This window comes from Pogoniulus pusillus, chromosome 4, assembly GCF_015220805.1.
Source record: "Pogoniulus pusillus isolate bPogPus1 chromosome 4, bPogPus1.pri, whole genome shotgun sequence".
Lineage (NCBI taxonomy): Eukaryota > Metazoa > Chordata > Aves > Piciformes > Lybiidae > Pogoniulus > Pogoniulus pusillus.
In genome coordinates, this window is record NC_087267.1 from 43026844 (window position 1) to 43054655 (window position 27812).

Consider the following 27812-nt stretch of genomic DNA (forward strand, 5'->3'; position numbering starts at 1 on the left):
ACTGTGATACTGTGACACTTAGGGTTGGGTTCTGGAAATGCAGTGAGCTGTGGAGCTACTCATGGATTCCACTCTCCTGATGACTACATCTGTGACAGGGGCTCTTCAGCAAGGATATGGGGTTGAGCTGGCAGCCCTTACTGAAGCCTTGCTCCACTCATCAAATGGCTTCTTCCTGAGAGGAAGGACCATCTCAAGTCAATGAATATTGCTGAGTTTGGGAGGCAGGTCCAGATCATTAGAAAATCAGTGGGATTTCTACTTCCCCACCATTCGGGAGTTGGCAATGCACAGGGACAACTGATGCATTATCCAGGCAGGAGGTTTCAAGAATGTAAGATGTTCTTTGTACCCTTTGTTCCAGCAGCCTGCCTTTTTCATGCCAGACCCAATCAGCTGAGCCTATATTGGAGGGAGAGCTGGAGTGTTTGACAGTTAACTCTAAGGGAGAGCTGTAGGGTGCTGCATTTGTGTGTGTGTGACCTCTCCCTGCAGGGGCTTGCTCCAGCAAAGTGGAGGCAAAAGAAGATGAGAAACGTAAAATGGTGCAAGGAAGCTGGATCCTATGATTACAGAATCATAGAATCAGTGAGGGTTGGAAGGGACCACAAGGATCATCCACTTCCAACCCCCCTGCCGTGGCCTACCCTAGAGTAGGCTGCCGACAGCCTCATCCAGCCTGGCCTTAAACACCTCCAGCCATGGGGCCTCAACCACCTCCCTGGGCAACCCATTCCAGCCTCTCACCACTCTCATGATGAACAACTTCCTCCTCACCTCCACTCTGAATCTCCCCACCTCCAGCTTTGCTCCCTTCCCCCCAGTCCTGTCACTCCCTGACAGCCTGAAAAGTTCCTCCCCAGCTTTTTTGTAGGCCCTCTTCAGATACTGGAAGGCCACAAGAAGGTCACCTGGGAGCCTCCTCTGCTGCAGGCTGAACAGCCCCAACTCTTTCAGTCTGTCCTCATAGCAGAGCTGCTGCAGCCCTCTGAGCATCCTCCTGGCCCTTCTCTGGACACGCTCCAGCATCTCCACATCCCTCTTGTAGTAGAGGCTCCAGAACTGGATGCAGTACTCCAGGTGAGGTCTCACCAGAGCACAGTAGAGGGTGAGAATCACCTCCCTCCACCTGCTGGCCACACTTCTCCTGATGTAGCCCAGGATCTGATTGGCCCTGCAGGCTGCAAGTGCACACTGCTGGCTCATGTTGAGCTTCTCATCCAGCAGCACCCCCACTATTATCTGGCTTTTTATGCCTGCAAATTAAGATTATGGATCTGAATTAAATACCAGAGAAATGGGAGCTGTTTGCAGGAAGAATTATAGAATCAACCAGGTTGGAAGAGACCTCCAAGATCATCCAGTCCAACCTAGCACCCAGCCCTATCCAGTCAACTAGACCATGGCACTAAGTGCCTCATCCAGGCTTTTCTTCAACACCTCCAGGGACAGCAACTCCACCACCTCCCTGGGCAGCCCATTCCAATGCCAGTCACTCACTGTGGCAAGAACTCTCTGCTAACATCCAGCCTAGACCTCTCCTGGCACAACTTGAGACTGTGTCCCCTTGTTCTACTGCTGGTTATCTGGCAGAAGAGACCAACCCCACCTGGCTACATCTGTTTGATAACTCTTATGCAGAAAGAATAAGGGATCTAAACCAAGGTATTTCCCTACTCCCTGCTCTTTCACATGAATTGTGTGTTCCTTCCTAGTGCAGTGTGACCTTAAGCCTCTTCTGCTGTTGTTTTCCTTCCCCTGATTTCCAGACAGGTAATGTGGCCTGTAGTCTTTAATTTGGCTTCCAATGGACACAAGTTTCTTTAGAGTGATGGAGAAATGAGTACAGTTACATGTGCTGCTTGGTTCACACTGCTAATTCCAGCCGAGTCAGCATGCTGCTGTTAACACTCTGGCTGGGGACTCTGTTTGAAGTGTTAATTAGCAGCAATTAATAAGAAGTGAAAAATTAATACCTTATGTCAGCTTTTCTTTTTTTTTTGTTGTTGTTGTTGTTGGTAGTTAGTTATATCAACACCAAGGCTCTGAGCTGTCTGGAAGCTTATGATTGTACAAGACTTTGGTCTTGTCATCATGTAGTATTGGGAAGATACTTCAGTGTTCTCCTGCTCTAAGTGGTAAACTAGTTATTGGCTCCAGAAGAAGATCGTCTGTAGCCACTAATAGATCCAGTTTTCCTGGGGTATGGATGGTCTTGATACGTCATTTCAGAAGCCAGGAAGTTGTCCACAGCTTAAGCAAAAAGTACATTAAAATAGATTTCAATAGAGATGTTGATGACACTGCTGTATCTGGCCAAGAGATTATAGAATCATAGAATCAACCAGGTTGGAAGAGACCTCCAAGATCATCCACTCCAACCTAGCACTCAGCCCTAGCCAATAAACTAGAGCATGGCACTAAGTGCCTCAGCCAAGCTTTGTTTGAACACCTCCAGGGACAGCGACTCCACCAGCTCCCTGGGCAGCCCATTCCAATGCCAATCACTCTCTCTGTGAACTTCCTCCTAACATCCAGCCTAGACCTCTCCTGGCACAACTTGAGACTGTGTCCCCTTGTTCTGTTGCTGATTGCCTGGCAGAAGAAACCAATGCTGCATCACCTCCTTTTTATCAAAGTGCCCTGATGTGGGGTGGATTTCAGTCATGCTGTAGACACCTCTGGCAGCTTTCTGCAAGCTTTCCCATCCTTTTCCCATTTCTGATGGGAAATTTCCTGATCTAGTGGAGTGAGCCTTCCTCATGGATCTGGTGTCAGATTCAGGTCTCAACTGCATAAGGAACAGTGAATAATGCCATCATCTGATTGGGCACCTTCAGCTTTTTACCAGCTTATAACTTTGTTTTGTCAGCTTCATAAGAGCATCACAAGATTTAGCAACACTTCTAAGTAGCTTATCTCTCTTCTTGGTATTTATATTGTTACTCCTGAGTTCTATTTAGGATGATTAACTTACTGTGTTTAAACTGATCTCTCTGTTTCCCTCTGTTCTTTGAAGGCTGGGTTTTATTTTTTGTTATAAACCAAAATAATCTTCAATCATTGGTCCTAGGCAAAAATTAAACCAGCTGAATACAGTCAAGCTTTGACTTCTGCTGACACCTCCCCTCACATTGACTGGGTCGAGGCTATTCCATGCACAAATCCAGGCTGAGCAGTGAGTGGCTGGAGAGCAGCCCTGAGGAGAGGGACTTGAGAGTGCTGGTGGATGAGAAGTTCAACCTGAGCCAGCAGTGTGCACTTGCAGCCTGGAGCACCAGCTAGATCCTGGGCTGCATCAGGAGAAGTGTGGCCAGCAGGTGGAGGGAGGTGATTCTCTCCCTCTACTGTGCTCTGTTGAGACCCCACCTGGAGTACTGCATCCAGTTCTGGAGCCTCTACTACAAGAGGGATGTGGAGATGCTGGAGTGTGTCCAGAGAAGGGCCAGGAGGATGCTCAGAGGGCTGCAGCAGCTCTGCTATGAGGACAGAGTGAAAGAGTTGGGGCTGTTCAGGCTAGAAAAAAGAAGGCTCCCAGGTGACCTACTTGTGGCCTTCCAGTATCTGAAGGGGGGCTACAAAAAAAGCTGGGGAGGGACTTTTCAGGCTCTCAGGGAGTGACAGAACTAGGGGGAATGGAGCAAAGCTGGAGGTGGGGAGATTCAGAGTGGAGGTGAGGAGGAAGTTGTTCATCATGAGAGTGGTGAGAGGCTGGAATGGGTTGCCCAGGGAGGTGGTTGAGGCCCCATCCCTGGAATTGTTTAAGGACAGGCCAGATGAGGCTGAGGGCAGCCTGCTCTAGGGTATGGTTGGTACTGGATAATCCTTGTCGTCCCTTCCACTTCTGACTGATTCTATGGTTCTACATTTAACAAGCTTGATGTAAAATCTTGATTCTGAACCAATTTATTATTAATGATATTTACAGAAGTATTTTCCACCAAAGGAGAAGTGTTTTTTTGACTTTCAGGAGACTGATTGCTTCTAGTTTCATAGTTAATTGAAACTTAATGTACAGTGGGAATGAGCAAAAGATATGTTCTGAGGTTAGCTGCAAGATCATCCATCAATTAGGTGTGCTATAGACTCACAGTCCATAATACACCTAAATCATTAGCAAGTCTTATGTCAACGAAGAATAAAGATGAAGTGCTGTAGTGGCCATCATAGTGATCATTATTATTTGTGGAATGCTCAAAGTGTTCTAAGCACTTTGCAAAGAGACCAACAAGCATATTGCTCTTAATTGGTTTAGGCTCTCCTTTTAAATAAATGCTCTTTCCCTTTTATTAGCATTTTCCTACACCTGTACTGTGTTCAGTTTGGGGCCTCTCACTACAAGAAGAACTTTGAGTTGCTGGGGTATGTCCATTTAGAATCATAGAATCAACCAGGTTGGAAGAGAGCTCCAAGATCATCCAGTCCAACCTAGCACCCAGCCCTATCCAGTGAACTAGACCATGGCACTAAGTGCCTCATCCAGGCTTTTCTTGAACACCTCCAGTGTCGGTGCCTCCAATGCAAATCACTCTCTCTGGGAAGAACTTCCTCCTAACACCCAGCCTATACTTTCCCCAGCACAACTTGAGACTGTGTCCCCTTGTTCTGTTGCTGCTTGCCTGGCAGAAGAGACCAACCCCACCTGGCTACAACCTCCCTTCAGGTAGTTGTAGACAGCAATGAGGTCAGCCCTGAGCCTCCTCTTCTCCAGGCTAAACACCCCCAGCTCCCTCAGCCTCTCCTCATAGGGTTTGTATTCCAGGCCCCTCACCAGCTTTGTTGCCCTTCTCTGGACATGTTCCAGCACCTCAACATCTCTCTTGAATTTAGGGGCCCAGAACTGGACACAGCACTCAAGGTGTGGCCTGACCAGTGCTGAGTACAGGGGCAGAATAACTTCCCTTGTCCTACTGGCCACACTGTTCCTGATGCAGGCCACCTTGTAGAGGCCTTCCAGTATCTGAAGGGGCCTACAGGAAGGCTGGGGAGTGACTAGTGGCAAGATCTTGTAATGACAGGGCAAGGGGTAATGGGTTTAAACTATCAGAGGGGAGACTTAAACTGGATATTAGGAAGTTCTTTCCTATGAGGGTGGTGAGACACTGGCACAGGTTGCCCAGGGAAGTTGTGGCTGCTCCCTCCCTGGAGGTGTTCAAGGCCAGGTTGGATGAGGCCTTGAGTGACCTGTTCTAGGGAGAGGTGTCCCTGTCTGTGGCAGAGGGTTGGAACTGGATGATCTTTGAGGTTCCTTCCAACCTAAACCATTCTATCATTCTATTCCATAGAATCAGAATCACCAAATGGTTTGGGTTGGAAGTGACCTTTAAAGGTCATCTCATTTAACTCCCCTGCAGTGAGCAAGGACTTCTTCAAGTACCTTGTATAGCTCAGAGCCCTGACAAATGTGGCTTTGAATGTTACCATGGATAAGGCATTGACCATCTCTCTGTGCAAATTATGCCAGTGTTTTACCATGCTCAGAGTTCACAGCATCACAGGATGTTACGGGTTGGAAGGAATCCAAAGAGATGATTCAGTCCAACCCTCCTGCCAGAGCAGGACAATAATTTAGCTCAGGTTGCAGACGAACTCATCCAGACAGGCCTTGAAAGGCTCCAGAGAAGGAGACTCCACAGCCTCTCTGGGGAGCCTGTGCCAGTGCTCTGGGACCCTTAGAGTGAAGAAGTTCCCCCTTGTGTTGAGGTGGTAGTCTACAACTACCTGAAGGGTGGTTGTGGCCAGGGGGAGGTTGCTCTCTTCTCTCAGGTGGCCAGCACCAGAACAAGAGGACACAGCCTCAGGCTGCGCCAGGGGAGATTTAGGCTGGAGGTGAGGAGAAAGTTCTTCACTGAGAGAGTCATTGGACACTGGAATGGGCTGCCTGGGGAGGTGGTGGAGTCGCCGTCCCTGGAGCTGTTCAAGGCAAGATTGGACGTGGCACTTGGTGCCATGGTCTGGCCTTGAGCTCTGTGGTAAAGGGTTGGACTTGATGATCTGTGAGGTCTCTTCCAACCTTGGTGATACTGTGATACTGTGACATTGTTGTGCTGCAGCTTGCACCCATTGCTCTTTGTCCTGTCACAGGACAGGGAGTTCTTCCAGATCTAGTCTGAATCTCCCATCTTTTAATTCAAAACCATTACACCTTGTCCTAAATGTCCTAAATTTGCTGTGATGCTATCGTGATTGTCTAGCAGACAGTCCCACCAGGGTTCTGTTAGTGGATATCACACTTACACTCCTCATCTTTTTCAGTTCTTCTTATAACCACGCATGCACATCCATTTCTTCCTCACAGTTTTCACTGGAACAGCCTTCAAAACTGAGAACGAAGAACCTATGTGTCACGGAAGGTAGTTTGGGAGGTTGTGGGGGAAATACACGAAGGCTCACTTGTGGATTTTCAAGTGATTCATTGCTCAAACACGGAGATCCCCCTCCCGAACTAAACTCCCCACCTGAGTTCTTTTAGGTTTGAAGTTGTAGAATAACATTTCAGAAAATAGCAACTAAAGGAGAGTCTGTGGTTTCCTTAGAGTTCTTTTGAGTCTTTAAAGTTACTCAGCCTTTAGGTGAGGAGTCCTTTCTTTGGGTTACTCGCTGTTCAGCAGTTCAGATCAGCAGGGTTGAAGTCTGGGCAGTGTCCCTTTGTTCGTCAGGATCAGGCCCAAGCGGGTTCAGGCCTCTGCGGGCCTCTCGTTGGGCAGGGCCGGTCAGGAGCGAGAGGTCACCAGGCAGGAGCCAGGCAGGAGCCAGGCAGGCAGCAGCAGGCAGCAGCAGGTACAGGTACCCAATCCAGGCCAGCACACCATTTTATAGTGTTCTAAGAGGTGTGACCCTCCAGCCCAGGCTATTCTTCATTACTCTCACAGACTGGCACAAAGCTGTCACCAATCCATACAACTGCAGAACTCTCACCAAAACCATTGCTAAGAGCACCCCAAGCTCGGCCCACACCAGGTGTGGAGCAGGCATGAGAACTGCCCTTCCCCCTAGCCCAAACAGTGGCCAATGCTTGCCTTTATCTCGACCAGGGAGAGACTTTCTCATGGCACTGAAGGATTGGTTTGGTTTTGTGATGCTCCTGGCATTCATGTGAGACACTGCAACCTTCACAACAGGGAGGCTGCTAAGGGCTTCTGCTACTCTCCATGACACTATGATGGAGCACTCCCCTTCATTCCATTTTATAACCACCATATCTGCTCTTCCTGGCTGTGCCTCTTGAGTAAAAAAAGTTGAACAAATCTCATTCTATTTTTTCACATTCGTATTACCTCTTGCTTTGCCTGGTTTCTGTCAGTAAACTTTTTTTCCTGACTTTTAACCACCTTTTTCCAGAGCATTTGGCATCAATGCTGCCACCATTGTGCCCTCTGTCATGCAGGTCTTGGAGACATCCACTAATAATCAAGACCAATCCTCCTGCAAATTGTATATTCTAGGCACACACTTCCCTACTGCCTGTCTTTGCTTTAGCATATCTTCTGGACTTCAGCAAAGCCTTTGACACTGTCTGCCATAAGAAGCTCCTGGCCAAGCTGGCAGCTCATGGCTTGGACAGATTCACTCTGTGCTGGGTCAGGAACTGCCTGGAGGACTGGGCCCAGAGAGTGGTGGTGAATGGTGCCACATCCAGTTGGCAGCTGTCACCAGTGGTGTTCCCCAAGGATCAGTGCTGGGCCCAGTCCTGTTCAGCATCTTTGTTGATGATCTGGACCAGGGGATTGAGTCCAGCATCAGTAAGTTTGCAGATGACACCAAGCTAGCAGCAGGTGTGGGTGGATCTGTTGGAAGGTAGGAGAGCCCTGCAGAGGGACCTGGACAGGCTGGATGGGTGGGCAGGGTAGGGTGTCCCTGTCCATGGCAGGGGGATTTGAACTAGATAATCCTTGTGGTCTCTTCCAACCTTGACTGGTTCTATGAGATGTCCTCCTTCAGAAGTTTGAATATTTTTGAAGTGAAGTGTATCTCAGTGGTAACCATCAAAAAGGTGGACGTCATAGGCTGGACTTGCTTGAGGATGGTGAGGTTGGGTTTTCTTGGGCAACCTTTTTGGGGATGGGTTTTGCCACCTTATGGGCTGGTCCTTCCCTTGCTACTGGTGGCACACAGAGCTGGACTGAACTTCAAGATGTGGATCCTGTGGGTTCTGTTTATTACCTTGTTACCTTTTATGTTGTTGTGACTTTGATATTATTGCCCCTAAGGGAACATGCCCTTTGTTTTTGTTCATCATCCAGTTTTAACTTCAAATTGAAGGGGAGAGCAGGACTGAAGGATTGCAGTTGACCTGGGATAGCTCAGAAACTGTTAGGAAAGGCTGGAGGAGTGGGTTGGTGTAGGTAGAACAAATCAGTCATTGTTTTGTTGCTGTTTTGTTTTAGCTTGGCTCCAGACATTCTCTGCTGAAGGATGAATTAGAAGGGCAAGGCCTCTCCCTCTGAACCATGGAGACAAGGGCGTCTTTCATCACCACCATGCAAGAGACCCAGCATCTCTCCCCAGAGGAGGGTCAAAGCCCAGCTAATGGCAACATGGAGCAGTTTGATTCAGGTGAGCTCTCCTTCACTCCCATGGATTGTCTTCTTTGGTACAACCCTCCCAACTGATCACTGGCAGGGGTGTGGACAGCCACGTTGCTAGGGATATGTTTGGAATGATTGTGCAGCTTCAGGGTCTCATCTGACCCACACTGTGTGCTAGTCTGAAGCTAGCAGGGATATTTTGGTGAGAAGAATTAGTTTATAGGCTGTCAAAAGGAAACAATGGTGATGTCTACTGCACTCATAGGCTTGCTGAGATGTATAAAAACAAGAGCACAAACATAGATAACAGAGTTGCTGTGTGTCTCTGGCTGCCTGCACTTTCCTCCCGAACCTGCTGTCTGTGTAACTAATCCTTCTGCTTCCTAACCCCCCTGGCTGATCCTCCAAACTCACTTTGAACATAAGGCAAAGTCTGGGATAAGGTAGAAAGGTGGAAAGGAGGTGGAAGGGTGGTTGGGAGCCCCTGCTGGGGGCTCTGGTCTCTGGGAGGGCTGTTGTGTTTCTGTATTACTTTTAACTTGTATATTTCTGTCTATAGCTGTATATATATTGTAAATGCCTGCTTGTATATTGTGCTGAGCTGTAAATATAAAGCTTCATTCTTTAATTTCCAGTTGAGCTGAGTCTAGTCTGGGTGATTTCATAAGAGTGAGGAGGTGGGTAACACCCAAACTGTCACAGACTCTGTTGTATGGTTGATGGATTGGAAAGTTCAAGCACTTTTTCTTCTGGATCTCATCCATAATACGTAGCAGCTATGTAAAATGTACACAGAAAGTGGTGGAAAGCCTTTCCTAGGACATCACATTGTGTTCTTCCCAGTTTCCCTGGGCTTTTTTATTTTGTTGAAGCTTTGCTGTTTCATTAAATCCCCTGTCATTTCTTTTATGAATCTTTCCTCTTTTTCCTGATCCCCTTTGCTTCTTCAGTGAAGCCTGGAAAAAAATCTGTTTCTGGAGCCAGAGGGTTTGGGTCTTTTCTCTTTAAACCTTCTTTTACCTTGTAGCCAAGCATCTCAGGAGGCTGCTAACAGATGAAGCAGTTGCATTTTTATAGTGTCAGTGCAGGAGCACTTTAAAGCCATTGAGAGGCTCACAGATAATGACTTGTTGGTTTTATTTGCCATGCTGGGCTTGTTTGTACATCCTCTTACTGTAGGCTAGTCAGCCTTGACTCTTTCATCAAGACTGAGCACTGGGCCTAAGTACCAGTAATTGGAAAGGGAGCTGATATGTAAAACAGCCCTAACTCCAAATGCATCCTTTCACAGGGTGCTCTATGAAATGTAGGCACCTGGGGATTTGCAGCTTTTCATCTTAGCCAGGACTTTGTTCTTGGAGTGTGTGACTTGAGCAGCAATAAGCAGGTCAGCCTTGTGATAACCGCTTCTCAAGTGGCCACGATCTTCGTTGCCATATATTAAGAGACTTTGATTTTCTCTGTCTGCCTTTTAATTGTGGGATCTCCAGGGAATTGAGAAAGGTTGGGAAGAGCTCCTCTCTTCCTCAGCAGTAGGTCTTCTTTGGCAGATGAGGAAATTTCTGTTCAGTCTTGTTATGTGTGTGGATGGGGCTGGGTGGTTTCAAGTTCAGTATCTTTATTGATGATCTGGACCAGGGGATTGAGTCCAGCATCAGTAAGTTTGCAGATGACACCAAGCTAGGAGCAGGTGTGGATCTGTTGGAGGGTAGGAGAGCCCTGCAGAGGGACCTTGCCAGGCTGGATGGCTGAGCAGAGGCCAATGGGATGAGACTTAAGAAGACCAGGAAAAAAGAGATCTGGGGGTAATGGTATATAGTAGCTGAACATGAGCCAGCAGTGTGCCCAGGTGGACAAGAGAGCCAATGGCATCCTGGCCTGGATCAGGAACAGTCTGGTCAGTAGGACAAGGGAGGTTATTCTGCCCCTGTACTCAGCACTGGTCAGGCCACACCTTGAGTACTGTGTCAATTCGGGAGAGATGTTGAGGTACTGGATCATGTCCAGAGAAAGGTGACAAAGCTTGTGAGAGGCCTGGAACACAGCCCTGTGAGGAGAGGCTGAGGGAGCTGGGGGTGTTTAGCCTGGAGAAGAGGAGGCTCAGGGCTGACCTCATTACTGTCTATAACTACATGAAGGGAGGCTGTAGCCAGGTGGGGGTTGGTCTCTTCTCCCAGGCAAGCAGCAAGAGAACAAGGGGACACAGATTCAAGTTGTCCCAGGGGAAGTACAGGCTGGATGTTAGGAGGAAGTTGTTGCCAGAGAGAGTGATTGGCATTGGAATGGGCTGCCCAGGGAGGTGGTGGAGTTGCCATCCTTGGAGATGTTCAAGGAAAGCCTGGCTGAGGCACTTAGTGCCATCATCTAGTTGACTGGCTAGGGCTGGGTGCTAGGTTGGACTGGATGATCTTGGAGGTCTCTTCCAACCTGGTTGATTTTACAGTTCTACGATCCTTGTCATCTCTGGTCTGGCTGTCCCCTTGTCAGACTTCCAGAAGGGATCAAAGTCCGTTGCAGGAACTAAACCCACTTACAGTCCATTCAGACTCCTTGTGATAAAACAAAGCAAAATAAACCACTGGCGCTGTGACAAATGAATACACTGACATTATTTTTACAGACCTTGTAAAAGTAATGTCCTGATAAAGTCTGCAGATAAAATACTGTAGAGGAGTCAGAGTTGTGATGTGTCCAAGAGAAATTAGCTGACTGGAAGGGAAGGCTGCAGTTCTCATGCTGCCTCCTTCCAGGGTCTTGAAGACTGTCTTGTTAGGTTTAGAAAGGAGAGACCTCTGTTTTGCAAATACAATAATATGTATATAATAAATGTAATAATTGTGTGTATGTGTATATATAACTAATCTAAATGTGCTTTTGTGAAGTGCATGTCAATAAACCTGACAGTGGGGTTGTGGGAACAGTGGGGCTAGTCAGTGTAACAGTTTAGTGCAAAGGCTAACCTGCCTGCTCCCCCAGTACAAAAGCGAGGGGAAGAGTAACACACAGAACTCAGGGTTGAGTATAACATGAGATATCATAAGCACAATGTGTAATTACCTTAGCTAATAAGCTAATTGATCTAAAAATACACTGCATGGTTACCTTATCTTAGCCTATTTGCAGAAGCAGCACAATGAAATACACAGGGAAAAAGAAAACAACATCAAACAGAAACCCAAAGCCAGCAGCTATCTGACTCCCACTCTTTCAGCACCCATGCCTACTGTAAAGAGCCAACACCCAAGAACCTGGAACCCAGAAGCAGCAACCAGAATGGGAAGCCTCCCATGTGGCAATCTGAACAACCAGCCCCATAATACTTTGCTCCAGTTAGCACTTTGATTTTACAAGCTTCATGACTGCAGCGTGGTAGGAATAACTGCAGCAGGTTCAAACCAATCCGTGGCAGTCAGTATGTCTGTTTTGCCTTGTGGTAGAGGAGATTGTAGGTAATAAGGTTATGATGTACAGGAGGACTTGGGGCAATCATCACTAAGATTTATAGTGTTAACATCATAGAAGCAACCAGGTTGGAAGAGACCTCCAAGATCACCCAGTCCAACCTATCCCCCAGCCCTATCCAGTCAACTAGACCATGGCACTAAGTGTCTCATCCAGGCTTTTCTTCAACACCTCCAGGGACAGCAACTCCACCACCTCCCTGGGCAGCCCATTCCAATGCCAATCACTCTCTCAGGCAAGAACTTCCTCCTAACATCCAGCCTAGACCTCCCCTGGCACAACTTGAGACTGTGTCCCCTTGTTCTGTTGCTGGTTGTTTTGTTGCCACATTCTGGAGAATTTTTCCACTCTGAAAACATTGCTCAGTGTAAGGGATGGAGGTTATATACTTACTTGCCTAAAAGTCTCTGATTCCACTGCTCTGTAGAATTATTCTTTCCCATGAAGGGTACTGAGGAAGAATAAAGTAGGTACTTGCATTGGCTCACTCATCAGGTTAGAGTAAAAAATAAATGAAACCAGAATATGCAGAGAGCATCAGAGGCTGAGAGAAGTGCCTCATGCTCTGAAATGGAACTGTCTGAGCAGAAAAGAGCCCAAGGCTGACCTGAGATGAACAGGAGATTTCCAGATATCCTGAGGTGAAGATGTCCTTTGGGTTGTTGAGCTTCCAATGCCAACGCTGCAAATGCAGATGGATCCAGAATCAGGGAGCAACCAGGCAGAAGCGATGCACGTTGAGGTTTTCACATCAAATGATTCTGACTTTTAGTGGGACAAGGGATTGGTTGTGGTCAGATTCAGGAATTTCTTAAGAGTAATTTTAAGCCTGTAATAACCACCTACAAGCCTTTGAAACTTTATTCTAGAAGCTTAGCCTTTGAAATGTCTGGACCTGGCTCTTTAAAACATTAATTCCAAAGGGTTGCAGACATTAAAGCTCAAAATTTTCCCTGATCATCTAACTGCCTTTCTGCATTAGATGAGATGAGAGAAACTCTTCATCATTGTCATAGAATCTACCAGGTTGGAAGAGACCTCCAAGATCATCCAGTCCAACCTATCGCCCATCCCTATCCAGTCAACTAGACCATGGCACTAAGTGCCTCATCCACTCTTTTCTTGAACGCCTCCAGGGATGGTGACTCCACCACCTCTTTGGGCAGCCCATTCCAATGGGAAATCACTCTCTCTGTGAAGAACTTCCTAACCTGTGGCTTATCTCTCAGTCAGGAATGAGCAAACCTCTCATCCTCTCATTTTGGATCAGATATCTCAGGTAGAGGCAGCTTCTATGTCTAGAGGTAGTCATAAGGTTGGATTATTTGTTGTCTTGCTGAGTTGGAAAGCCATCTGATAGCCACTCTATCATGGGAGTAAATGTCAATTTACATCTTCATACTTAAGCAGTTTGGGTTGAGAGCAAGGAATCAGACCTCAGGCTTGATGCAGCAGTGTGCAAAGCGTTTAACAGTGTTGACATCTAAGTGCTCCTCTTTGAATTCCTAAGCAAATCTTTATCCTCCACTAGCTTTGTCTCAAAAACCCTCTTCTGTTGCACTTATAGAATCATAGAGTCATAGAATCAACCAAATTGGAAGAGACCTCCAAGATCATCCAGTCCAACCTAGCACCCAGCCTTGTCCAATGAACTAGACCAAGGCTTTGCTTCAACACCTTCAGGGACAGCAACTCCACCGCCTCCCTGGGCAGCCCATTCCAATGCCAATCACTCTCTCTGGCAACAACTTCCTAACATCCAGCCTAGACCTCCCCTGCCACAACTTGAGACTGTGTCCCCTTGTTCTATTGCTGGTTGCCTGGCAGAAGAGACCAACCCCCACCTGGCTACAGCCTCCCTTCAGGTAGTTGTAGACAGCAATGAGGTCAGCCCTGAGCCTCCTCTTCTGCAGGCTGCACATCCCCAGCTCCCTCAGCCTCTCCTAACAGGGTTTGTGTTCCAGGCCTCTCACCAGCTTCGTTGACCTTCTCTGGACATGTTCCAGCACCTCAACATCTCTCTTGAACTGAAGAGCCCAGAACTGGACACAGCACTCAAGGTGTGGCCTGACCAGTGTTGAGTACAGGGGAAGAATAACCTCCCTTGTCCTGCTGGCCACACTGTTCCTGATGCAGGCCAGGATGCCATTGACTCTCTTGTCCACCTGGGCACACTGCTGGCTCATCTTCAGCTACTATCTACCAGTACCACCAGGTCCCTTTCTTCCTGTCTGCTCTCCAGCCACTCTGTCCCCAGCCTGTAGCACTGCTTGGGGTTGTTGTGGCCAAAGTGTAGAACCCTGCACTTGGCCTTGTTTTATCTCATCCCATTGGCCTCTGCCCACCCATCCAGCCTGGCCAGGTCCCTCTGCAGGGCTCTCCTACCTTCCAACAGATCCACAGCTGCTCCTAGCTTGTTGTCATCTGCAAACTTACTGATGCTGGACTCAATCCCCTCGTCCAGATCATCAATGAAGACATTGAACAGGAGTGGTCCTAGCACCGATCCTAGGAGAACACCACTGGTGACAGCTGCCAACTGGATGTGGCTCCATTCACCACCACTCTCTGGGCTCAGTCCTCCAGGCAGTTCCTGACCCAGCACAGAGTGAATCTGTCCAAGCCATGAGCTGCCAGCTTGGCCAGGAGCTTGATGTGGCAGACAGTGTCAAAGGCTTTGCTGAAGTCCAGGTAGACTTTCCCCTTGCCTGGGTATGTCTGGCTCCATAGGCAGCAAATAGACTTTCTATCTTCCCCTTTTAGTAATGAGAGACTCCCATTGCACAACATAATCTTCTGGTCCTGAAAACTGGAGACCTGTAGCAATAATTGCAATAAATTAACCCTGCTGTTTTCTTCATAAAACTGTCTGGGGAGGCTGCTTAATTCAGTTTGTCATGAGTCACTTTAATTACATCATGACCATGCTGATGAATGTTTGGGCAGGTAAAGGTCTTGCAGAGTTTGCCTGATAGATGCTTATTGCAAGGAGCTCCTTGCTAGACTATAAATATTTTTGCTCTGGGGATGCAACTGGGTTTGCAAGATTGCTTGGGAACAAAATGAAAACAATCAGATTTGGCTGGGCTTTCTGTAAGTGAAAGAAGATTTATTTTTAATTCTTGCTCTGTGTGTTTCAGTGATGGTTTGAGGCCCTGGCTCTGCTCTACTCAGTGGGGTTATAAAAGAAAATAAAGAGGAGTAAAGTCCTTTACTGTAGGGAAGGATTTTCTAGGGCAGTGGTGTGATCGAGGAAGGCATGATGCAGAACCTCAAATCTGTGAAGGGCTGAGAGAGTTGGGCTTGTTGAGCCTGGAAAAGAGAAGGCTCCAGGAGACCTTCTTGGAATCATAGAATCAACCAAGTTGGAAGAGACCTCCAACATCATCCAGTCCAACCTAGCACCCAGCCCTGTCCAATCAACTAGATCATGGCACTAAGTGCTTCATCCACTCTTTTCTTCAACACCTCCAGGGACAGTGACTCCACCACCTCCCTGGGCAGCCCATTCCAATGCCAATCACTCTCTCTGCCAACAACTTCCTCCTAACATCCAGCCTAGACCTCCCCTGGCACAACTTGAGACTGTGTCCCCTTGTTCTGTTGCTGGTTGCCTGGCAGAAGAGACCAACCCCACCTGGCTACAGCCTCCCTTCATGTAGTTGTAGACAGCAATGAGGTCAGCCCTGAGCCTCCTCTTCTGTCTTCTTGTGGCCTTTCAGTACTTAAAAGTAATCTGTAAGAAAGATGAGGCCAGTATTTTTAGCAGGGCCTTAAAACCATCTCAGGGGGTGATGATTCCAAAGTAGAAGTTGGGAGATGAAGAGCAAATCCAACGAAGAAATTTTTTGTACTGCAGGTGGTGAAACTGCTGCAGGTTGCCCAGAGAGGTAATAGAAAGCCTCATCCCTGAAAACATTCCAGGTCAGGTTGGATGGTGCTCTGAGCAACCTCATGTAGTTGAAGTTGTTCCTGCTCATTGGAGGGGCATTGGTTTATATGACCTTTAAAGGTTTTTTCCAACCCAAACAGTTCTGAGAGCCTGATTCTGTGACATCTGAAATGAAACGAAAACAAATGCAGGGAGTAAAGTGGTAATAATGTTCTGGTGAGTGATACTGAGGGATATGAGGGAAGACATGGGGAACTTGCCTGAGATTTCTGGGTGGAGGGATGCTGATGAAGCAGAGAAAGGGTGGCAGAGCTGGAAAAGGGACTCCCCAAATCTCAGGGTTGGGATGCTTGCCCAGCCAACTGAAGCAACTTCTCTTGGACACTTGTAATTAACAGTTCTGAGGGACCTGCTTTTAGGCCATGAGCAAGACCACTGCATCCTTGTGATAGTGGCCAGGTAGCCACCCCCTTTCCAGCAAAAGAGTCACCAAATACAAATGAAAAGTGCCAGCTGCAGTGAGATGTCTTATTCCCTCCACTGCCACAAAGGCAGAGTAATTTCTGGTCTCAAAATGTTGGTTTCCCTTGTGTTGATGTTTGTACTGCTTGCTATTCTCATCCTAAGCTCTTTGGCACAACTTTTGCCCTTTTTGGATGTGTTTTAGGCTGTCTTTCTTTTTTACTTTTTAAAAAAAAAATTAATTGTGTTTTGTTATCTTTTTTTTTTAACTCTGTACAGATGAGGGCTCCAGTATTGAGGATGCAGACTTCAACTGGGATGAATTCCTGGAGGAAACAGGAGCAAGTGCTGCTCCCCACACCTCCTTCAAACATGTACGTGCTTCATCTGAGCCTTGCAAGCATTGCATGTGTTCCTCCTTCTGGTTGTTGTGGGGTCCCTGGAGAACTGACCATTCTGGAGAGAAATTGTCCCTCTGTGCATGCAGCAACCTGTCTGGTCATGGCCTCCATCTGGTGTTAGGGGAACCTGGTGTGTTTGCATTATCTGCAGTCACAGCTCAGAGCACTGTGTATGCCATTGCCTTGTCCTCTGCATTGATTTCAGGTTTTCCATTTTTGAGGACTTAAATTTTCTCCTTCTCCTTATAGTGCACTCTGATTGTTTTTCTTTTATTTTTCTCCTCTTAATATTTTCCTCTCTTCATTGCTCTTCATCCCAAACTGTAGAATTTCATCTCACAAGAGCACCTTATTTCTCCCAAGTTCCTTTTAATGCATAATTTACTGACTAGCAGGGTCACTCAACACTAGAGCCAAGTATGGCCCATAAGAAACCATCTCTCAACCTTCAGCATGGAGATGCTGTCTCAGGAGGATGAGAACAAAGTACTTGGGTAGGTGATACTCTTCCTGAGTGAATGTGGCTCTTAGAGACAGCCATGGATGTGACAGGATGGCCTGTGGCTCTGGTTCATGTAAGTGCAAGTAGCATTTAAAGTATCTGAAATATTGTCTGATGAAGATCTGAGCATGTTTTGAAGAAGGGTCTCTATCCAAACAAGCCCATCACAGTTGTGGGTGTTGTTGACTGGGACCAGCTTCTCCATCCACCATCAGTTGCTTAACCTTTCCTATTCAGCTCCATGTATTTGATGTCACATGAAGACGTGGGACAGAAATGAAGCTGATGTATGAGTTCCTCATCACAGTCAAGGGCACACATATGTGGCCATATTGGCAGATTTTTCCAGGATGAAGGAAATGAAGCTGATGTATGAGTTCCTCATCACAGTCAAGGGCACACATATGTGGCCATATTGGCAGATTTTTCCAGGATGAAGGAAATGAAGCTGATGTATGAGTTCCTCATCACAGTCAAGGGCACACATATGTGGCCATATTGGCAGATTTTTCCAGGATGAAGGAGATGAAGCTGATGTATGAGTTCCTCATCACAGTCAAGGGCACACATATGTGGCCATATTGACAGATTTTTCCAGGATGTATTTTTGTCTTTTGACTGCAAGACTACTGTCAGATGTTGGGGCCTACTGGGATGATGTTGTGATGCCTTCATCTGTGTCAAGCCACAGCAAGTCGTGGTGGTTCTCTGTCCTCAGCTACATGTCCCATGAGGACAGTGCTGCTCATGTTCCTACCTGACCCATCAGATGTAGGTAGCAGCCTGTTCTGTTACAGCTGCTCATCTGTTGTGTTGGCTCTTCTCCCGGCTTCACTTGGATAGTCTACATGTTTTGGAGGATATCTTTGGCAGAAGCAAAGTGTTTTGGCTGTGATGCTCTGGGTTGTCTTTCACTGAGTTTGTTTGCTGGTAGAGATGCCCTTTGGGAACAGTGTAGTTGTGCTGCAGTGAGAAATCTTCCTGAAGAACCTGTTGCTACTCTAAGAGAAGACATTTCAATCACTGCTGTCATGGCTTTAAACCACCTTTGTCTCCAGGTGATTTCTTGGCTTACTTTGAAGGGGCAAGGAGCTGCAGTGATGAAAAACCTCTTTTCCTACTACATCTGTGAAAAAAAAAATCAGTCCTTCATGCCCTGTTTTCTTTCCATTTTAACAGCAGTGAAGTGTTTCAGGGTGAAGGACTATGGTTCTCTACACTGGTGAATTAAAAGACAGAGTTTATTGTCAAGTTTTTCTGGGGAGGGCCTCTTGCTCCAAGTTTCTCATCTGGTCCTGAACCCCAAGACTATCTCCAAGTGTGCATTGATTGAAGCTTCAGCTGCTGGGTATAGATTTAGTAGAAGTGCTCTCCTTGGTCAGCCCAGGGTAGCATTCAACCTTTGGTGTTTGTCAAGCCTCAAGAGGTGCTTCAATGTTGTTGTACAACTGACTGTTGTAGTTGGATTGAACTCCTAGAGGTCCCTAGTACCTGCTCTTCTACCTTTCATGTGTCCTGGGATTTGCCTGACGAAGCTCTGTGGTGGGAAATGCAATTTCACTTGAGCTGTGCCTCCTTTTCCCAGGCATTAGTGAGATTTACAGCAAAGACGGGTACCAGTTCTCTCTTAGATGTGGTGCAGCTGATTGCTGCTGCTGGCGGGCCCCTAGAACATTCAGGACCTTGTGTAATGGGGTGTGTGCCAGTGAAGCAGGAATGGTCCTGACTAGGCAGCTTGTGAAGAAAGTGATTTGATTAAGGAGCCCACTCAGCTCATGTCCTAACTCAGACCTGCTTTTTAAGGGCAGCATTATCTTGCCTATCTGGGAAGGGGGCTCTCCTGCAAAGAACAAAGGTAACACTATGCTTTTCTTATCCTGTAAGGTTGAAATCAGCCTTCAAAGCAGCTTCCAGCCAGGGATGAAGTTAGAAGTGGCCAACAAGAACAATCCAGACACATACTGGGTGGCTACGATCATTACAACGTGTGGACAGCTCTTACTGCTTCGTTACTGTGGCTATGGAGATGACCGCAGGGCAGATTTCTGGTGTGATGTGATGACAGCAGATCTTCACCCAGTTGGCTGGTGTACACAGAATAACAAGGTCCTGATGCCTCCAGATGGTGAGTTCACTGTGTTTTGTTAGGGTCATCCTCTAGTATTGGTCTGGTGGCTAAACTCCAGACTTGCACTCAGTCTGGAATGGGTACTCCAGATCCTCAATCGGTGTCAGCTGATGCAGTCAGGGTCAAGTCCTTATGAGTCAATAAGTGCTTCAGTTTGCCAGTCAGCCTTTAGCAAAGACCTTTCTGCTGTAAATGGTAACAGCAGAAGGAGCTTCTGTAGGAAGCTGTTTTAACAAGGAAGCTTACTGCTAAGTTGTAAAACTGTGACTTTCAGTTAGAAGAGAAAGTTGTCCCATTCTTGTAGGAAGGAAAGATGAAATTCAGAGCAAGAATGAAATAAAATAATCAATATTAGTCTGGATGTAACCAAAATCAGAAGCTGACTGTACGCTGAAATGTTTTGCCCTCAGAGTTTAAAGCCTTCCAGTGCCTTGCAGTTTTGAGTTCCAATGGTGGAGCAAAATTTGATCATCATAGGGCAGGGCATGTCCTGATCAACATTTCTTAGGTTCACAAAAGCTGAATGCAAGAGCTGTGAGTTACTGAGTGGCTCACATGGAACAGGTTGTTAATATCACAATTTGATCCCCAGGATGTTAGAAAAGTGGGATTTATTTTGGCTATACATGTGAAGAGAACAGCTGTGTATCCTTACCACTATGTAGCTCCAAGGAGAGATGTACTTACTCATATATATTCCTACTATTACCCCATTTATTCTGGATCAAGAGAAGAAGGGATGAATGTTTAGCCTCCATCTTGTGCACTCATTTAAGGAAAATCTTATTTAAGTTTTCTGCTGCCAAAGTGATTCTTTTACTTTGCTATGTGTGGCTATTGAAAAAAGAATATCTGCCATCTCTGTGCTGTGTGTGACCCTCTCTGGTATAGGTGTTGCCTGATTTCTGACTTAAGTGAGCTGTATCATAGAATCATAGAATCAACCAGGTGGGAAGAGACCTCCAAGATCATCCAGTCCAACCTAGCACCCAGCACTAGACAATGAACCAGACCATGCCTCATCCAGGCTTTCCTTGAACACCTCCAGGGACAGCGACTCCACCACCTCCCTGGGCAGCCCATTCCAATTCCAATCACTCTCTCTGCCAACAACTTCCTCCTAGCATCCAGCCTAGGCCTCCCTCAACACAACATGAGACTGTGTCCCCTTGTTCTATTGCTGGTTGCCTGGGAGAAAAGACCAACCCCCACCTAGCTAGAGCCTCCCTTCAGGTAGCTGTAGATAGCAATGAGGTCCCTCCTGAGCCTCCTCTTCTCCCAGCTCCCTCAGCCTCTCCTCATAGGCCCTGTAGATGTGGTCTTTGAATCAGAGCTGACATCCTTGCCTTCTGGATGCCAAGCTTTAAGAAACTTATCTTTTTGTTCTGATCTGTGTATTTTGAATTAACAGGATTGATTGCTTGAGAAAAGAAATACTCAAAAGACAAATATGTGAGGAATTTGTTGGCTTAGCTCTAGTAAATCAAGCTGATGTGAGAGGAGATAGATACTTTATTGCTTTCTTAAACCACCTTTTATTATGTGGATTATAATCAGTATTACCAGAAGGGTCTACAGAGCTGTAAACTAAATCTCACTATGTAATGGTCAAAGGATAAGAGATCTTGTTGCCTTGTAACTGAAGGCAAATGCCTTTCATGGAAATGCCAGAATTCTCTCTTTGGGTTGAGGCTGCTTGGTGGGAACTCTGTTGCTTGAATGACTGCAGATGTGCAGTGTGCCATGTCTCCTTTCTTTTCTGGCTGTGTGATGTAACTATATACCAGGGTCATAAATTTGGGCAACTGCCCTGTGGTTTTGTTTTGTTTTCCCACTCCCATTATTCAGAAAGAATAATTTAAATACAGAGGCTGCAGTTTCAAAAGAGACTTACATGTTTAAAAGCATGAGTTTTATTTTGGAATGAGACATAAAAACTTCTAGGAGGAAGTTCTTGACAGAGAGAGAGATTTGCCATTGGAATGGGCTGCCCAGGGAGGTGGTGGAGTCGTTGTCCCTGGAGGTGTTCCAGGAAAGCCTGGATGAGGCACTTAGTGCCATGGTCTAGATGGCTGGATAGGGCTGGGTGCTAGGTTGGACTGGCTGATCTTGGAGGTCTCTTCCAACCTGGTTGATTCTATGATTCCATGAAAGTGCCCAGGAAGATTTGATCCTTCAGGACTTCTCTCACTTGGAAAAGAAAGAGGTCATAAATATGCTCATAAATCAGAGGTCCTCTGCGTGTTTGCTGCTGAGTTTCAGCCTCTCATCAAAAGTGGATTTTCAAAAGACTGTAGCTCCCAGCGGGACACCACCAGATAGGTGCTGAATTTTCAGCAGTGCCTTCCACAGATAGAACTGAGTTCTGAACAGGTTTCCCAGAGAAGTTGTGTTTAAGTCCGTGGTTGGATGGAGCTTTGAGCAACTTTATCTAGTGGAAGGTGTCCCTGGCCATGGCAGTAAAGCTGGAAGTTGGTGATCTTTAGGGTCCCTTCCAGCTCAAACCATTGAGTTGCCATCCCTGGAGGTGTTCAAGCAAAGCCTGGATGAAGCACTTAGTGCCATGGTCTAGTTGATTGGCCAGGGCTGGGTGCTAAGTTGGACTGGATGATGTTGGAGGTCTCTTCCAACCTGGTTGATTCTATAATTCTATGACCATCTTTCAAAAATAGCTTGTGAGTACTGAACTTAATATATGCAGATGTCTGGAGTTTGCCCTGTGCTTAATTGCTGCTCCGTGAATGTATCTTAACAAGCCAAACTTCATTGCATTGCAGAGTTTTAGCTGGTAGAGCCTGAAGGATCAGCCTTTGCCTTGGTGTTAGAGAAAGTTGGAGCTGTTCAGCCTGGGGAAGAGAGGGATCCAGGGAGACCTTATTGTGATGTTCCTGTGCTTAAAGAAGGCCTATCAGAAAGATGGGGACAATTAATTTTTTGTAGAAGGGCCTCTTGCAACAGGACAAGGAGTGATGGTTTTAAACTAAAAGAAGGCAGATTCAGACTTAGATCTAGGGAGCAGATTTTTCACATTGAGGATGGTGAAACACTGGCTCAGGTTGCCCAGAGAGGTGGTAGATGCTCCATCCCTTCAGACATTTCAGGTTAGATGGGGCTCTGAGCAACCAGATCTAGTCGATGATGTCTCTGCTCCATGTGTACAGGGAGTTGGACTAGATGACCTTTAAGGGTGCCTTTCAACCCCAAGCTCTCTATGATCCTGAAGTGATGCTCTTTATGAACTCTGTTATTGATATATTTTCTTTCCTTTTTAGCATTGCTTGCTCTCTTGTTGCCAAACCTTTGGAAGAAATGAAAGCCAGCTTCAAATTGCATGGACCTGACACTGCCCATTTTGTTTTTAATGAGGATATTTGTTGGCAAGACCATGCAAACAGCAGGGCCAAGGCCAGTTACCTGGCATTAGTGTTTGATCTTAATTAGGAGCTGAAGACTTTAGTTAAAAAGCAGATCAGCTAAGAAGGACTTAATGGGCAAAATACCAGCACTGGGGCAATGCTCTGGTTCTGCTTATGAATCAGATCAAACTGATCAGCACTTGTTTATAAGTGTGATGCCAGAGAAGAATGGTGCAGAGTGATAGGATGAAGAACTTCATTAGGAGGAAGATGTGCAAAAAATGGGCCAGTTCAGTTTAGCAAAATCAATCGAACTCGATTTATCGCTCGGCACACGCAGAGCCTCTGAGGGGGCAGCTGCCAAATAATTAGTTTATGCTCCCAACAGGAAGAAGTCATTTAATTTACAGGTGATGACATGATTATTTATTGGGTGATGGTAGTATTGCATCATGTACCTGTAAGTGTAATGTCATGCTTGGTTTGTCCTCCCATGACATTGTGGTGCAGTGCACTAGAATTGAATCATAGAATCAGCCAGGTTGGAAGAGACCTCCAAGATCATCCAGTCCAACCTAGCACCCAATCCTGTCCAGTCAACCAGACCATGGCACTAAGTGCCTCATCCACTCTTTTCTTCAATACCTCCAGGAGTGGCAACTCCACCACCTCCCTGGGCAGCCCATTCCAATGCCAGTCACTCTTTCTGACAACAACTTCCTCCTAACACCCAGCCTAGACCTCCCCTGCCACAACTTGAGACTGTGTCCCCTTGTTCTATTGCTGGGTGCCTGGCAGAAGAGACCAAGAGACCAATCCCCACTTGGCTACAGCCTCCCTTCAGGTAGTTGTAGACAGCAATGAGGTCAGCCCTGAGCCTCCTCTTCTGCAGGCTGCACACCCCCAGCTCCCTCAGCCTCTCCTCATAGGCCTTGTGCTCCAGGCCCCTCACCAGCTTTGTTGCCCTTCTCTGGACATGTTCCAGCACCTCAACATCTCTCTTGAATTGAGGAGCCCATAAGTGGACATAGCATTCAAGGTGTGACCTGACCAGTGCTGAGTACAGGGGCAGAATAACCTCCCTTGTCCCACTGGCCACACTGTTCCTGATGCAGGCCAGGATGCCATTGGCTCTCCTGCCTACCTGGGCAAACTGCTGGCTCAAATGGGACAGCTGAAACCAAATACTTGAGTTTCAATTAAATGTATTGGCTTATGAAAAGATGATGTGAGCCTGTGTGCCTCTGAGCTTCACCCTCCACCCCCTCATTCCCTGCAGGAAATCAGAGGAGTAGAACTGTAGTTACTTCAAGCTTTGCCATTAATTATATTTTTCTCATTACAAATCGGTGTGTAATTTGAATTGCAAACTCAACTATCCTGGCAGAATAGATCTGTTTACCATTCAAAGTAAAATGAAAATTATTTAAATTAGTTAATATAGAACTCATTTGAATGAATTGGATGTTTATTCATGAACTAGCTGAGGCAAGTGTGAAGCTGTCCTTATGGTCTGTAGCTTTGGCATTGATCAGCTCTAAAGTCACGTCCTGGGACAGAGATTTCTGTTTTATTGCATATTAACTGTGGTGTAGTCTAGTAAGTAGATGATGCCTGATGTAGCTGAGTGTGAAATTTCCATCCCTTCTGACAAGGTCCCTCAGCAATTGTCATTCATATGAGGAAGTCTAACCTGCTTCAAAGTTCCATGACTGTGTTAGGGCTGTGGTGGTATAGCAGGATTTGGTTTTTGCATGTAACATTACCAACCAGTTAATCACATTTCCCTGCTATTTTGGCCTGCATGGAAACAGGGACAGTCTTTATCAGAGAGTCATAGAGTGACCTGAATGAGCAGGGACTTTACAGATCATTTACAAACATAGAATCATACAGTCAGTCAGGTTGGAAGAGACCTCCAACATCATCCAGTCCAACCTAGCACCCAGCTCTAGACAGTCAACCAGACCATGGCACCAAGTGTCTCATCCAGGCTTTTCTTGAACACCTCCAGGGACAGTGACTCCACCACCTCCCTGGGCAGCCCATTCCAATGCCAATCACTCTCTCTGGCAACAACTTCCTCCTAACATCCAGCCTAGACCTCCCCTGGCACAACTTGAGACTGTGTCCCCTTGTTCTCTTGCTGCTTGCCTGGCAGAAGAGACCAACCCCCACCTGGCTCCAGCCTCCCTTCAGGTAGTTGTAGACAGCAATGAGGTCAGCCCTGAGCCTCCTCTTCTGCAGGCTGCACACCCCCAGTTCCCTCAGCCTCTCCTCATGGGGCTGTGTTCCAGGCCTCTCATCAGGTTTGTTACCCCATACTGTGGGCAGGAAGGTTGCCAACTAGACTGGCATATTCAAGGGCCCCTCCATCCTGGTTTTAAATGCTTCTAGGTATGAGGCATGCACAGCTTCTCTGGGCAACCTGTTCCAGTGTTTCACTGGAAGTTAATAACTCCTTCTTTATGCCTAATCTAAATCTACCCTGCTCTGGTTTAAACCCATTCCCCCTTGCCCTGCCATCACATGCCCTTATAGAAAGTTTTCCTATGTCTTATCCTCTTATGCCCCTTACCCCCTCCAACGAGGGGGATGTTGTCCTACTCATCACAAAGACAATGTGGTTGTTGTTCAGCATCCTCTGTCCCTTGGGATGCTTTATCCACTGAGCATTAAAAACTGAAGTCGATCTAAACTTTCCATTATAGCAATTCCCTTAAGTGTGAAAGAAAAAAGGCCTTTTGCCTTCTTTAGCATGTTATTTCCATGTGCTGTTTTCCTTTGTTGATGACAGTTGGGTTCATGAACACATTTACTATGGGGTAGAAGAGCAGCGTGGAGAACCTGACAAGCGTAGTAGCTAAATTATGCATTGTGAACCACGCGGGGAGCAGGAGCGTCTTTTGATTGACACTTGGGTGGTTTTGTACAGATTGCAGATTTACAGCTGAGCCAACAGAGCTGAATCTCTCCTGGCACTATCTTAATGCATTCTGGGATGCGCTAAAGACACTGGAGGACAAGATTATTGTGTACACTTGTAATCGCCGCAGTGGTTCTGCTTTAATGTTATTGACAGATGGAAATTCAAATAGGGCATTTCTTTGTGTGGAGCCATGCAGTCAGCTTGAGTTGTGCTTGCTGTGTAAACCAGGAGATGGAGGAGACTGGAGAGGTAAAGAAATACAGTAGGGAGAGAACTGTATTCTGGCTTTACCATCATAGAATCAAAGAATGGGTTGAGGTGGAAGGGACCTGTCGCAGCCTGTAATCTAATTCTTCTCACCAAAATATTCCAGCTAGCTTCAAACTAGCACAAGGTCTCACCAACTTCTTTTCAGGCAGTAGGTCTTGGCTGTGTTGCTCAGCTGATTTGTGTGCAAGGTGTCAGATTGGCACCGTCCCTGGGGGTCTTCAAGAAAAGCCTGGATGAGGCACTTAGTGCCATGGTCTAGTTGATTGGATAGGGCTGGGGGATAGGTTGGACTGGATGATCTTGGAGGTCTCTTCCAACCTGGTTGATTCTATGATTCTATAGACAAAGAGAAGGGAGATGTTAGTTTTGAGCCTTTTTTTCCCCCCATTTTGTTAGTGCTCAGGTGAAATCACTGCTGGATGTGTTGGTTAAAACAGATGCTGTGACTGGACTACAGCAGAAAGCTGTAGGGCTGAGAAAAATGGAGTGCTGGCATGGAAATGGGACCAGTAAGGGGGAGGAGAAAACCAAAGAGATGAGCAAACCTTGAGTTCTCTATTTTCTGCTTGTGGTATGGATTTGGCAAACATTAAGCTCACTATATTCTGCTTGTCATACTGATTGGGTGTCATTCAAAGCTTTCAAGGTGTGCAGGAAGCTTTTCTGTGGGGCACAGCTGCACTGCTGGTGGTGATTCAGCACCATTCTTGGAGGTCACTTGTGTCTGCAATGCTTGTCCAAAGGTCCTTCAGAGAAAATGTTTCTGAAAATAGATGAGGGCCTCCAGAGCTGCTCTCTCAGGGAATGTGATCATGGAAATAAAACTTAAACTATGCCTGCAGGTCTGTGCTTACAATGCAGGTAAAAGGATCAGAGGGACACAGTGGACTTCTCCTTTTATCTTTGTGAGGAGTTGTCTCAACTCCACCAACTTACCTGAGATAAGTTTGCTTTTCTGATGGTGTAATTCAAAGTGGATCTGACCGTGGCTTAGCCCTTTCATTGAAGGCTTACCTGAAATATTCCTTCCTAAGAGCTTGAGGCTGGAGAAAATCAGTAGGCATTCAGTGAGCTTATGCTATTTTACATCAGCTAAGAACTGGGCCCTTGAGCCAAGTAAAATGAAACTCGGAAATCTTCTTTGGCAGGTTGTGCTGTTGAAGTCTGTGGCTATTCCTAAAGTACCATATAGTTGTCTGATATTTTTTCTTCTGTGCCCAACCCTTATCCTCCTCTTCCATCAACCCCAAATTTAGACTAACCTAAAAGAAATAGAATGCAGGATTTCTTCTTTGTAAATACTGCAGATGACTCCTAGGACAGCTTTTCATGTGTGCTTTTCAAGTCGACATTAGCAGGCTATTAATTATGCAGGGGTGACGTTAGCATAAATAACTGTTCAGCAAATAAATGTCAATTAAATATTCTATTAACATAGTAGGCAGCTTTATGCATTGCTGTAGAACATTTAGCAGATTATACTTAAGGAGCATATTAAAAAATAGCAATTTTTTTTCTCTTTGCTTTCCTGATGATGGCAAAGAGGAAGTAAAAATAATGTCAGCTTTGGCTGTGGGGCTTGGGATGTTTGAGTAGTTGAATCATAGAATCAAGCAGGTTGGAAGAGACCTCCAACATCATCCAGTCCAGCCTAGCACCCAGCCCTAGACAGTCAACTAGACCATGGCACTAAGTGCCTCAGACAGCCTGAACTGAGATTTATCCCTGGTACAAGCCATATTGCAGAGGTACCTTGACAGGCTGGATGGGTAGACAGAGGCTAATGGGATGAGATATAACAAGGTCAAGTGCAAGGTTCTGCACTTTGGCCACAACTACTCCAAGCAGCACTACAGGCTGGGGACTGAGTGGCTGGAGAGCA

General features: G+C 46.4%; 1 protein-coding gene across 2 annotated transcripts in view; it reads left to right on the forward strand.

Moving 5' to 3' along the window:
- SFMBT2 (Scm like with four mbt domains 2) overlaps positions 1–27812 on the forward strand; it is a 173663-nt gene that overhangs the window by 13643 nt on the left and 132208 nt on the right. For both annotated transcript variants that reach the window (XM_064142702.1, XM_064142701.1), the window contains exons 2-4: positions 8388–8556; positions 16624–16718; positions 19132–19372. In XM_064142702.1, coding sequence (XP_063998772.1) covers positions 8451–8556; positions 16624–16718; positions 19132–19372 — 442 coding nt within the window. In that variant the 5' untranslated portion in view covers positions 8388–8450. The remainder of the gene's footprint in view (positions 1–8387; positions 8557–16623; positions 16719–19131; positions 19373–27812) is intronic.